At 53.8% G+C, this 12,185-nt stretch overlaps 1 protein-coding gene and 1 long non-coding RNA gene across 2 annotated transcripts; both read left to right on the top strand.

Annotated features, from left to right (window-relative positions):
- Window positions 1–451: 451 nt before the first annotated feature.
- On the top strand, window positions 452–1,487 carry LOC130520830 (uncharacterized). The gene is made up of 2 exons (XM_057024548.1): window positions 452–940; window positions 1,070–1,487. Exons 1-2 carry the CDS (start codon window positions 559–561, stop codon window positions 1,384–1,386), a joined length of 699 nt encoding a protein of 232 aa, XP_056880528.1. The 5' UTR covers window positions 452–558; the 3' UTR covers window positions 1,387–1,487.
- A 987-nt stretch (window positions 1,488–2,474) lies between these two features.
- On the top strand, window positions 2,475–4,733 carry LOC130520831 (uncharacterized). The gene is made up of 3 exons (XR_008949071.1): window positions 2,475–2,800; window positions 3,443–3,547; window positions 4,635–4,733. It is a non-coding gene; the product is annotated as an uncharacterized LOC130520831 (long non-coding RNA).
- Window positions 4,734–12,185: the final 7,452 nt, after the last annotated feature.

Here is a 12,185-nt window from a genome sequence, read left to right as displayed (position 1 = left end):
GTCCCCCCCCCCTCCATAACACAGTGGACAAACTGAGGAGCAGCTCCAGCAGCAGACTCCTGCAGCCTCGCTGCTCTAAGGAACGCTACAGGAAGTCCTTCCTTCCTGCCGTCCACTATCAGACTGTATAGCTCATCCTAACCCAGCCAATAACAACAACTGTTTAAGGTTTATGTTGTCATTTTAATTCTATTTTATTCGATACTTATATATATGCCTATAATATGTATATATTATATTATATATATGCTAATAATATATGCTGTATATATGCTCATAATGCTATATTTGTATCTTATTTATATTTTATTTATTCTATTTCTATACTTTGCAAATACAAAACCGAGACTACAGTTATATTCATCCATGTTAGGGCTGCTACAATTCAATTTCCCTACGGGGATGAAAAAGTACATCTTGAATCTTGAATCTTGAATCTTGACTGTCCTACAAATACTCCAATCAAGCATCTGGCCCTGATCATTTCTTCTGGTATCACCAATATCCAGGAGAAGCACCAGAGTTCCTCCTGTATATCTCAGGAAGTAACCTTATCACATGGTCAGAGGCTCTAAGATCACGGCCAAAGTTCTCCTCCAACGAGTCCAGAGACCGAGTGGATCTGCAGGTGTCCTCTGCTGCAGTTCCAGATTCTGCTGTGTACGACTGTGCTGTGAGGCCCAGAGTGACAGGAAACCCACAACCTGTCTACAACAACACAGCACCCAGCTCCTGGAAGCCTTCGTCACACTAGAGGGCCACATGACCCAGGAGGAGGTGTGCTCCTCTGTGTCTAACCATGCTGAGAGCAGAAAGAGCTGCCAGAAGAGAACAAGGCCACCACCGAATGTTGAACATCAGACAGTTTCTCCTGCTGCTTTGGAGCTTCTTGCAGAGATGGAACCTTGGCTGTGGATTCTTCTGGCTGCTCTTTGCTTTGGTAGGTACCAGACAACCACACGCTGCCACTGCCTCACATTAGAGGCCAGAACTGTGTGCGTCAGATGTGGAAACTCTTTGAGCCACTCAGTGGATCATCTTGAGTGATTCCTGCATTTTTCTTCATCAGAGTGTAGAGGAGAAGACAAAGTGATGCAGCCACCAGAAGATGTTGTTGCTGCTGAAGGAGACACTGTTACACTGGACTGTACTTTTCAGACCTCCGACACATTCCCGAATTTGTACTGGTACAAACAGGAAAACAACAAATTTCCTAAATTGCTTCTTCAGGCCAAGCAGAAAGCTTCAGATCCACAGAGAATTTCTGCTTTAATCAATAAGAAGTCAGCTCCTCTGAAGATCCAGGAGCTTCAGCTGTCAGACTCTGCAGTGTACTACTGTGCTCTGAGGCCCACAGTGACAGGAAGCAGCAGAAGTGCGCACTAAAACCTCCACAGTAAGGCCACACTGAGCAGCGGCCGCTAGAGGGCGACACACAGCGTCTCTTCCTGTCAGGAGATGTGATGACAAAGTTTTCTTCATCTTGAGAACTGATGAGAGACTCTTTTATAGTAGAGGGCCACATGACCCAGGAGGAGGTGTGCTCCTCTGTGTCTAACCATGCTGAGAAGCAGAAAGAGCTGCCAGAAGAGAACAAGGCCACCACCGAATGCTGAACATCAGACAGTTTCCTCCTGCTGCTTTGGAGCTTCTTGCAGAGATGGAACCTTGGCTGTGGATTCTTCTGGCTGCTCTTTGCTTTGGTAGGTGTTTTGTCCAGATTGCTCCGTATATCGGTGGCTCTTCCAACATACCGTCAGACGGAACATCATGTCTTCTGTGTTTTCCAGAAACAACATGGGGGCAGAAAATTTCCCCTGTTCCAGGGATGGAAATGGAATCAGCAGCAGAGAAGGAGAAGATGTAACGCTCAGATGTAACTATGAGACTTCAGATTCTGATGTTTATCTGCACTGGTACAAACACCAGTCTGACTATGAGGCACCCCAGTTTATTCTCTGGAAAGGAGCAAGAAGCAACACAGGCCAACACATCCCTGATAAGAGATACAGATGCAACACAGGGCGGGCACAAGAAAGTGAACTGACCATTACAGATGTGACGCTGGCAGACTCGGCTGTGTACTACTGCGCTCTTGAGTTCCACGGAGACACAAAGAGACGAAGACGCTGTACAAAAACCTGACAAGAGCTATCTGACCGATCACAGACAAGTTCACTGTTCCTTATCAGACACTGGTTACAGGTGCTGATCACATGATCAGCCAACAATTCCACATCAGTGAGCAGCCACCTGAACCGTGCTTCAGACCCACAATCCACCACCACCACGCTGGTTTGGTGGGACCTGAACCCTCACGCAGGTTCCGCTCACATTTTAGACATCTGAAAGCACTAAAAGGACCATAAATAAAATTCTTTCAGTTTGATCCAAAAATATTTCAGTCTTTGATGCCGTTAAAAGCTGCTTCACATTTGTCGACTTTCAGCTGTGTGTTTTCAGATGGATTTGGATCTACAAGGAAAATGGTGGTTTGGGTGAATCTTGAGAGTGTGAAACTCTCCAGGGCAGTTTGTGTGTATTTCTTATTGGACGGTGGTGACAGAGTTGAAGGGGGGCGTCAACAATGCCATGACAACCACCTGTCTTCCAACATTTCCTCACCACATCTGCCCGGGTTCCTGCAGAGACAGAGACCTGCTGGTCTCTGGTGGCTCATGGGAGATCATCAAGCAGAGAGTAGTCCAACAGCATAACAGTGATTCCTTATGGTGCACAGGTGGAACAGAGGTCATCCAGAGGTCAGAGGTTCCTTGGCACTGACAGAAGATCTGCATCTGTAAGAACAAGTGCCATAAAATAGGTTGGGAGGGTGTTGGTGGGTTGGCAGTTGGTTGTTGTGTTTGCAGATGATTCAAGCCAAGTTGTTCTGGGTATGATGTGAAACAGGGATTGAATCCAGGGCAAAGAGACGTGATGGCGTTCAAAACATGGTTTGATCTCAATAAGTTATCGCTAAATAAAAATAACGTTTCTGGGCTTTGGTGGTGTTTGGAAAATTGTCACGTTAAGCTGAACCTGAATGAAGTTGAAATTGAGCAGTTTAAGACAGAAAGTTTCTAGTTTCTAGGAAAGGTTATTGATCGTAAAATGAGTTGGAAGCCACAACTAGAAAGCACCCGAACGTAATAATGAATAAAAATGATTTCTTTTGTGTAATGGAGGAACAAATGTTGTACACGGATGTGTCTGACTTTTGGGTGTCAAATTATGGGACGATTTAGTGATGAGTTGGAAGTGTCTCTTTCTCTGGTAATGTTGAATAAAACTTTAAAAATGTAAAGAGAAATATTTTGACTGAGATTTGATTGATTGAAAGATCTGAATTATTAGATTCATTTGAAAAAACACAAAATTGTATCATTCTGTATTATTGATTCCATTAAATTTTGTTTCGTTTCGTTTTCTGCCACTTATCCAGATCCGGATCGCGGGGGCAGCAGCTTCAGGAGGGTGCCCAGACAGCCCTCTCCCCGGCCACTTCCATCAGCTCCTCCGGGGGAACCCCCAGCCGCTCCGAAGCCAGGTGAGAGATGTAATCTCTCCACTTAGTCCTGGGCCGGCCACGAGGCCGCCTCCCAGTGAGACATGTCCGGAACACCCTCTAAAGGGAGGCGCCCGAAGGCATCCTAGCCAGATGCCCAAGCTGACCCCAACTGACTCCTCTCAATGTGGAGAAGCAGCGGTTCTACTCCGAACCCTCCCGGATGTCCGAGCTTCTCACCCTATCTCTAAGGCTGAGCCCGGCCTCCCTGGGGAGGAAACTCATTTCAGCCGCTTGTATCCGCGATCTCGTTCTTTCGGTCATCACCCAACGTTGATGGCCATAGGTGAGGACTGGAACGTAGATCGACCGGTAAATCGAGAGCTTTGCCTTCCGGCTCAGCTCCTTCTTCACCATGACAGATCAGTTAAGCGCCCAGCGTCCGTCCTAGATCCTCCAAAAGGGCGGGTACTCTGAACTATTGTTTGGTGCATACGCACAAACAACAGTCAGAACCCGTTCCCCGATCCGAAGGCGCAGGGAAGCAACCCTTTCGCTCAACTGCGAGAACCCCAACGTCAAACTAGAGAGTCTGGGGGCAGGAAAAAGCCCACCCCCGCTCTCCATCTCTCACCCTGAGCAACTCAAGCGTAGAAGAAGAGTGTCCAACCCCCCTCAAGGACTTGGGTTCCTGAGCCAACACTATGTGTGGAGGTGAGACCGACCATATCTAGTCAGTAGCGCTCAACCTCCCCCACAAGCTCCAGCTCTTTCCAAGCCGGAGAGGTGATGTTCCATGTTTCAAAAGCCAATTTCCATAAACGAGGATCGGACCGCCAAGGCCTCCGCCTTGGTCTACCGCCCAATCCACACTGCACCGGACCCTTCATGCTTGTCCTGCGGGTGGGGGTCCACTGGAGACAGGAGTATCCACGTAGGTAGCTCAGGCTGGGCCCGGCCGGGCCCCATGGACGTAGAACTGACCACCAAGCGCTCGCCATCGAGCCCCAGCCCCAGTCCTGGCTCCGGGTCAGGGCCCCGGTAACCCTCCGAGCCGGGTACGCGGCTTCCCTTTTGGATGTACCATGATGGGTCTTATGAACCATTCTTTGTCTGACCCTTCACCTAGGACCAATCTGCCTTGGGAGACCCTACCAGGGGCAAGCCGCCCTGGACAGCATAGCTCCCAGGCTCATTAGGGTATGCAAACTCCTCCACCACGATAAGGTGATGGTTCACAGGAGGAGGAATCCATTAAATTCACTTTTTTTAAAAACGTAAAGAAAAAATAATCAATCACCTTCTGCTCATTCCTTTTAGTTATTGAACCTGTACACCTGCAGGACTCTTTGACCTCCGAGACCTGAAACCTCCAGGACCTGTAGACCTCCAGGACCTGAAGAACTCCAGGACCTTTACTCATCCAGGACCCGTAGGCCTCCAGGACCCGTAGCCATCCAGGACCAGTGCTCCTCCAGACACGTAGGCCTCCAGGACCTGTAGGCCTACAGGACATGTAGACCCCCAGGACCTGTACTCTCCAGGACCCATAGGCCTCCAGGACCTGTAGACCTCCAGGACCTGTAGACCTCCTGGACTTGTACTCCTCCAGGACCCATAGGCCTCCAGGACCCGTAGACCTCCAGGACCTGTAGCCATCCAGGACCGGTACTCCTCCAGTCCCGTTAGGCCTCCAGGATATTTAGACCTCCAGGACTGTACTCCTCCAGGATCCATAGGCCTCCAGGACCTGTCGACCACCGTCTCCCTAACCCTCAGGTAGAGGGAACCCTCATCTGGCACCAGCTGTGAGATGCAAACAGACCTTCTGAATCAGATCAGGAAAAGGGATTTCATCTGTGTTTGGTTGTGACGTTTTGATGCTCCTGTGCTGGTAACTCTCAGGTAGTCCTTGTTTTTACAGTCGAGGTCTCCATCTAGAGACAGTAGAAATAATGAGTGAGTTGGAGGATGTGAAGCTGTCAGTAGAAGCTTGTGATGGAGCTCAGTTCCTCTGGTCAGGCTCCTCCTTCTCAAACCCGTCTGAGGTCTGAAGAAGACTACACGGAGACATCACAGAGCTCTTCATTGTGGCTGGAGCTCACCGTTCCTCAACATGACTCCTCTGTTCGTCTCACTGTGGATGGCAACTCTGTGGGTGGTATGAACACAACTCTGTCTGTCACACCAGAGGGATGTGAGTACGATTCCCTGAGAGCACCTTCATGCTGTCTGTTTTCCAGAGGCAAACCCAAAAAGACACTGTGCTGCAACCAAAAGCAGAGGAGATGGCAGCAGAAGACCAGACAGTCACACTGGACTGTCACTACACCAGCACAGCCACAGACGTCTACATCTTCTGGTACAAACAGGATGGGACCAGCAGACCCCAGTTCATCCTGAGCAGGGTCACCTTCGGTAAGGGGAAAACAGAAGATGAGTTTAAGGAGAGATTTTCCTCCACACTGAACCCCACCATGAAATCAGCTCCTCTGAAGATCCAGGAGCTTCAGCTGTCAGACTCTGCAGTGTACTACTGTGCTGAGGCCCACAGTGACAGGAAGCAGCAGAAGTGCGCACTAAAACCTCCACAGTAAGGCCACACTGAGCAGCGGCCGCTAGAGGGCGACACACAGCGTCTCTTCCTGTCCAGAGATGTGATGAACAAAATGTTGAACACGGATGTGTCTGACTTTTGAGTGTCAAATTCTGGGACGATTTAGTGATGAGTTGGAAGTGTCTCTTTCTCTGGTAATGTTTAATAAAACTTTAAAAATGTAACCTGCTGCACCGGTCACTTTCACACCTAGAGGGCACCGGGAGCACTGTGAGAGTCATGTTCTTTGACTCTCCAGTGCCTTCAACACAATCCAGCCATCACTGCTGAGAGGCAAGCTGGAGGGAGCCGGAGTCGATGGTCACCTCGCTGCCTGGACCACCGACTACCTCACCAACAGACCGCAGTACGTGAGGCTCCGCGACTGTGAGTCCGAGGTGGTAGTCTGCAGCACTGGGGCACCGCAGGGTACAGTTCTCTCTCCCTTCCTCTTCACTCTCTACACATCGGACTTCAGCCACAACTCGGACAGCTGCCACCTCCAGAAGTTCTCAGATGATACAGCCATCGTTGGACGTATGTCTGAGGGGAACGAACTGGAGTACCGGGAGGTCATCACCAAGTTTGTCGCCTGGTGTGAACTGAACCATCTGCGCATCAACGCCAGCAAGACAAAGGAGGTGGTGATCGACTTCAGTAGGAAGGCTCCTCACACTGCACCCGTGAACATCCAGGGTTTGGACATTGAGATCGTGGAGGAGAACAAATACCTGGGTGTTCATCTCAACAATGGACTGGACTGGACTCATAACACAGACGCCCTGTACAAGAAGGGCCAAAGCCGTCTCCATCTGCTGAGGAGACTGAGGTCCTTTGGAGTGTGCAGGTCACTGCTTTGGACTTTTTATGACTCCGTGGTGGCATCGGTGATCTTCTACGCTGTGGTCTGCTGGAGCTGTGGAAGCTCAGAGAGGGACAGGAAGAGACTCAACAAGCTGGTCAGAAGGGCTGGCTCAGTCCTGGACTGCTCTCTGGACTCCATTGAGGAGGTGGGTGAGAGGAGGATGTTAGCCAAGCTGACATCCATTATGGACACCCCCTCTCACCCCTACACGAGACTGTGGGGGCCTTGAGCAGCTCCTTCAGCAGCAGACTGTTACACCCACGGTGTAAAAGGGAACGTGACCGCAGGTCATTCATCCCAACTGCTGTCAGATTGTTCAACATGCACAACTCTTAATGCAGCACCAATAACCCAGGGTTGGCATATTTTCTCCACACTACTTAATCATTCTACCTCCGGAATCTCTTATTTGCACATTCATTTTTCTTCATATAGTCTAATATTCCCTTCTGTATATAATTTCCCCCTCTGTATATGATGTATAATGTACATAAGAAAATAGTTTTTTTTTTTTAGTGTTGTATATCACTGGCTACTTCTGTAACATGTGATTTTCCCCGATGTGGGATCAATAAAGTTTTATCTTATCTTAAAGAGAACGATTATGACTGAGATTTGATTTGATTGAAAGATCCGAATTATCAGATTCATTTGAAAAAACACAAACATTCATTGTATTATTCTGTATTAAAGATTCCATTAAATTCACTTAAAAAAAACGTAAAAAAAAGACGGAGGAGAGGGGAGGACGGAGGAGGGGAGGAGGGGGGAGGAGGGAGGAGGGGAGGAGGGGGAGGAGGGAGGAGGGGAGGAGGGAGGGAGGGGGGAGGGGAGGAGGTGAAGATGGAGGAGGGGAGGATGGGGAGGGGAGGATGGAGGAGGGAAAGGATGAGGAGGGGAGGACGGAGGAGGGGAGGAGGGGAGGGGAGGATGGAGGAGGGGAGGACGGAGGAGGAGGTGAGGACGGAGGAGGGGAAGACGGAGGAGGGGAGATGGAGGAGGGGAGGATGGAGGAGGGGAGATGGAGGAGGGGAGGAGGGAGGAGGGGGGGGGAGGGAGGATGGAGGAGGGGAAGATGGAGAAGGGGAAGATGGAGGAGTGGGAGGGAGGATGGAGGGGGGGATGGGATGGAGGAGGAAGGATGGAGGAGGGGAGGATGGAGGAGGTGAGGATGGAGGAGGTGAGGATGGAGGAGGGGAAGATGGAGGAGGGGAAGATGGAGGAGGGGAGGAGGGGAGGAGGGGAAGATGGAGGAGGGGAAGATGGAGGAGGGGGGATGGAGGAGGAGAGGATGGAGGAGGGGAGGAGGGGAGGAGGGGAGGATTGTAGGAGGGGAGGAGGGGAGGAGGGGAAGATGGAGGAGGTGAGGATGGGGAGGGGAAGATGGAGGAGGTGAGGATGGAGGAGGTGAGGATGGAGGAGGGGAAGACAGATGGAGGAGGGGAAGATGGAGGAGGTGAGGATGGAGGAGGGGAGGAGGGGAGGAGGAGGAGGATGGAGGAGGAAGAGGAGGAGGGAGGTGAGGATGGAGGAGGGGAGGATGGAGGAGGGGAGGACGGAGGAGGAGGTGAGAGGACGGAGGAGGGGAGATGGAGCGAGGGGAAGAAGGAGGAGGGGAGGACGGAGGAGGGGGGGGAGGAGGTGAGGAAGGAGGAGGTGAGGACGGAGGAGGCGGGAGGACGGAGGAGGAGAGACGGAGGAGGGGAGGATGGAGGAGGTGAGGATTGGAGGAGGGGAGGAGGATGGAGGGGAGGGGAGGATGGAGGAGGTGAGGATGGAGGAGGAGAGGATGGAGGAGGTGAGGATGGAGGACGGGGAGGACGGAGGAGGTGAGGACGGAGGACGGGGAGGACGGAGGACGGGGAGGGAGGAAGGAGGAAGGGGGAGGACGGAGGAGGGGAGGAAGGAGGAGGCAGGAGGTGAGGACGGAGGAGGGGAGGACGGAGGATGGAGGAGGGAAGGACGGAGGAGGGGAGGACGGAGGAGGGGAGGATGGAGGAGGGAGGACGGAGGATGGAGGAGGGGAGGATGGAGGAGGGGAGGATGGAGGAGGGGAGGATGGAGGATGGAGGAGGGGAGGATGGAGGAGGGGAGGATGGAGGAGGTGAGGATGGAGGAGGGAGAAGGATGGAGGATGGGGAGGATGGGGAGGGGAGGATGGAGGGGGAGGATGGACTCCATGATGGCCGTATAAAACTGCGCCAACATCCTGGGAGGCAGTTTGAGCTTCTCAGCTGCCGGAGGAAGAACATCCTTTGCTGGGCCTTCTTGATGAGGGAGCTGATGGTTGGCTCCCACTAAGGTCCCGGGTGATGGTGGTGCCCAGGAAGCGGAAGGAGTCCACGATGGTGATGGGGGAGTCCATAAGGGCAAGGGGGGGCAAAGGGGCTGCGACTTTCCTGAAGTCCACAATCATCTCCACTGTCTTCTGAGCGTTCAGCTGCAGGTTGTTGTGTCCGCACCAGGACACCAGTCGAGCCACCTCCCTCCTCCTGTAGGCAGTCTCGTTTGCCGTTGGAGACGAGCCCGATGAGGGTGGTGTCATCCACAAACCTGATCAGCTTGACAGACTGGTGGCTTGAGGTGCAGCAGTTAGTGTACAGGGGAGAGGAGGAGGGGGGGAAGGACACAGCCCTGGGGTGATCCAGTGCTGATGGAGACAGAGTCGGAGACTCTTCCCCAGCCGCACATACTGCCTCCGATCCGTCAGGAAGTGAGTGATCCACCTGCAGAGGGAGGCAGGCACACTAAGCTGGGACAGCTTGTCCTGTAGCAGAGCGGGGCGGATGGTGTTGAATGCAGAGCTGAAGTCCACGAACAGGATCCTCGCGTAGGTTCCCGGGGAGTCCAGATGCTGCAGGATGGAGTGAAGGGCCAGGTTGACCGCGTCGTCCACAGATCTGTTGGCTCTGTAGGCGAACTGCAGTGGATCCAGGAGGGGGGTGGTGATGGACTTGAGGGGTGGCAGGATCAGGCGCTCTGAGGACTTCATGACTACAGAGGTGAGCGCACAGGTCTGTAGTCGTTAAGCCCGGTGATCCGTGGCTTCTTGGGGACAGGGACCATGGTTGAGGTTCTGAGGCAGGCTGGCACCTGGCACGACTCCAGGGAGGAGTTGAAGATGTCTGTGAAGACAGGAGGCAGCTCCTCTGCGCAGTGCCTCAGGGTGGAGGGAGACACGCCGTCCGGGCCAGGGGCGAGGAGGGGGGGACTGGTGGTAAGTGATGGGGGGGGGGATGGGGATGATGGTGAGTGGAGGGGGGGAGGAGGAGGGGACTGGTGGTGAGTGATGGGGGGGGCTGATGGTGAGTGGAGGGGGGGGGGGAGGAGGAGGGGACTGGTGGTGAGTGATGGGGGGGGGCTGATGGTGAGTGGAGGGGGGGGAGGAGGAGGGGACTGGTGGTGAGTGATGGGGGGGGCTAATGGTGAGTGGAGGGGGGGGGAGGAGGAGGGGACTGGTGGTGAGTGATGGGGGGGGCTGATGGTGAGTGGAGGGGGGGAGGAGGGGGGGACTGGTGGTAAGTGATGGGGGGGGGGGGGGGGACTGATGGGTGAGGGGGGGGGGGGGGGGGACTGGTGGTGAGTGATGGGGGGCTGGTGGTGAGTGATGGGGGGGACTGATGGTGAGTGTGATGGGGGGGGAGGAGGGGGGGACTGGTGGTGAGTGATGGGGGGGACTGATGGTGAGTGATGGGGGGGGAGGAGGGGGGGACTGGTGGTGAGTGAGGGGGGGACTGATGGTGAGTGATGGGGGGGAGGAGGGGGGAATGGTGGTGAGTGATGGGGGGACTGATGGTGAGTGATGGGGGGGAGAGGAGGGGGGGACTGGTGGTGAGTGATGGGGGGGACTGAATGTGTGAGTGATGGGGGGAGGAGGGGGGGAGGGGGGGGGGGACTGATGGTGAGTGATGGGGGGACTGATGGTGAGTGATGGGGGGGGGGGAACTGGTGGTAGGATGATGGGGGGGGGGACTGATGGTGAGTGATGGTGAGTGGAGGGGGGGGAGGAGGGGGGAGGAGGAGGGGGCTGCCTTGATGGAGTGAGGTCCATGGGGGCAGTGGCACTGGGGGGGGGGGTGTGGGCATAGTGGAGGGACAGGCTCTGCCAGGGCTTCCTCGTCCTGACCCTCTGGAGCCTGAGGCCTGTAGTCGGTGATCGGCCTCAGGCCTCCACACAGAAGCAGAGTCGTTAGCAGTAAACTGCTGCTGAAGTAGTTTCCGAATACACAGATTTAGCTCTCCTCAGTTCCTGCTAAAACCGGTATTTGGCCTCTCTGGAGCAGTCTCTGTCTCCACTTTTCAGCGCTGCTTCCTTTTCTTTCCTGATCTGTCTGAGTCTCGGAGTGAACCAGGGCTTGTCATTGGAGTAACTCACCCTAGTGCGCGTTGGTAGAATGCGCTCCTCACAAAAGTGGATATATGAGGTCCCAGTGTCCGTGTACTCATCCAGATCATGTGTGGCCCCTTTAAACATGTCCCAGTCAGTTGTATCCAGGCACGTGCGCAGCTCCTCCACAGCCTCACTGGTCCATCTCTTCGTGGTGCTCACGGATGGCTTGTTAGTTTAAGTTTCTGTCTGTATGTGGGGATCAGGTGGACCATCACGTGATCAGACAGTCCTAGTGCAGCACGGGGGACGGCCCGATACGGTCCTTCACTGTGGTGTAGCAGTGATCCAGCCTGTTGCCCTGGTGGGGCATTTGATAAACTGTTTGTACCGGGAGCTCGTAACTCAGGTTGCTCTGATTAAAGTCACCAAGCACGATAACCAGAGCGTCGGATAGGTCCGCTCCACTTGTTGAATACAGTCCGCGAGCGTGCGCTGAGCTTCGCGCACGTCCGCGTCTGGCGCGATGTAAACAGAGGCCAGAATGAATGAAGCGAACTCACGCGGAGAATAGAAGGGTCTGCAGTGATGATGAAGAGGTATTCCACAGCAGGAGAACAGTGCTGGGAGATCACGGTCACATCAGTGCACCAGTCGCTGCTGATGGAGAAGCAGACTCCACCGCCTGCTCTCTCCCCAGAGAGCGCCAGGAACAGCTGGAATCCCCCGAGGAGGAGGAGCAGCTGGAATCCCCGAGGAGGAGAAGCTGGAACCCCCGAGGAGGAGCAGCTGGAATCCCCCGAGGAGGAGCAGCTGGAATCCCCCGAGGAGGAACAGCTGGAATCCCCGAGGAGGAGCAGCTGGAACCCCCCGAGGAGGAGCAGCTGGAACC

The sequence above is a fragment of the Takifugu flavidus genome, unplaced genomic scaffold (assembly GCF_003711565.1).
Source record: "Takifugu flavidus isolate HTHZ2018 unplaced genomic scaffold, ASM371156v2 ctg547, whole genome shotgun sequence".
In the NCBI taxonomy this organism is placed as follows: Eukaryota; Metazoa; Chordata; class Actinopteri; order Tetraodontiformes; family Tetraodontidae; genus Takifugu; species Takifugu flavidus.
Note: the sequence above shows the minus strand (reverse complement) of the source record. Positions and strands in the feature narration are given on the sequence as shown.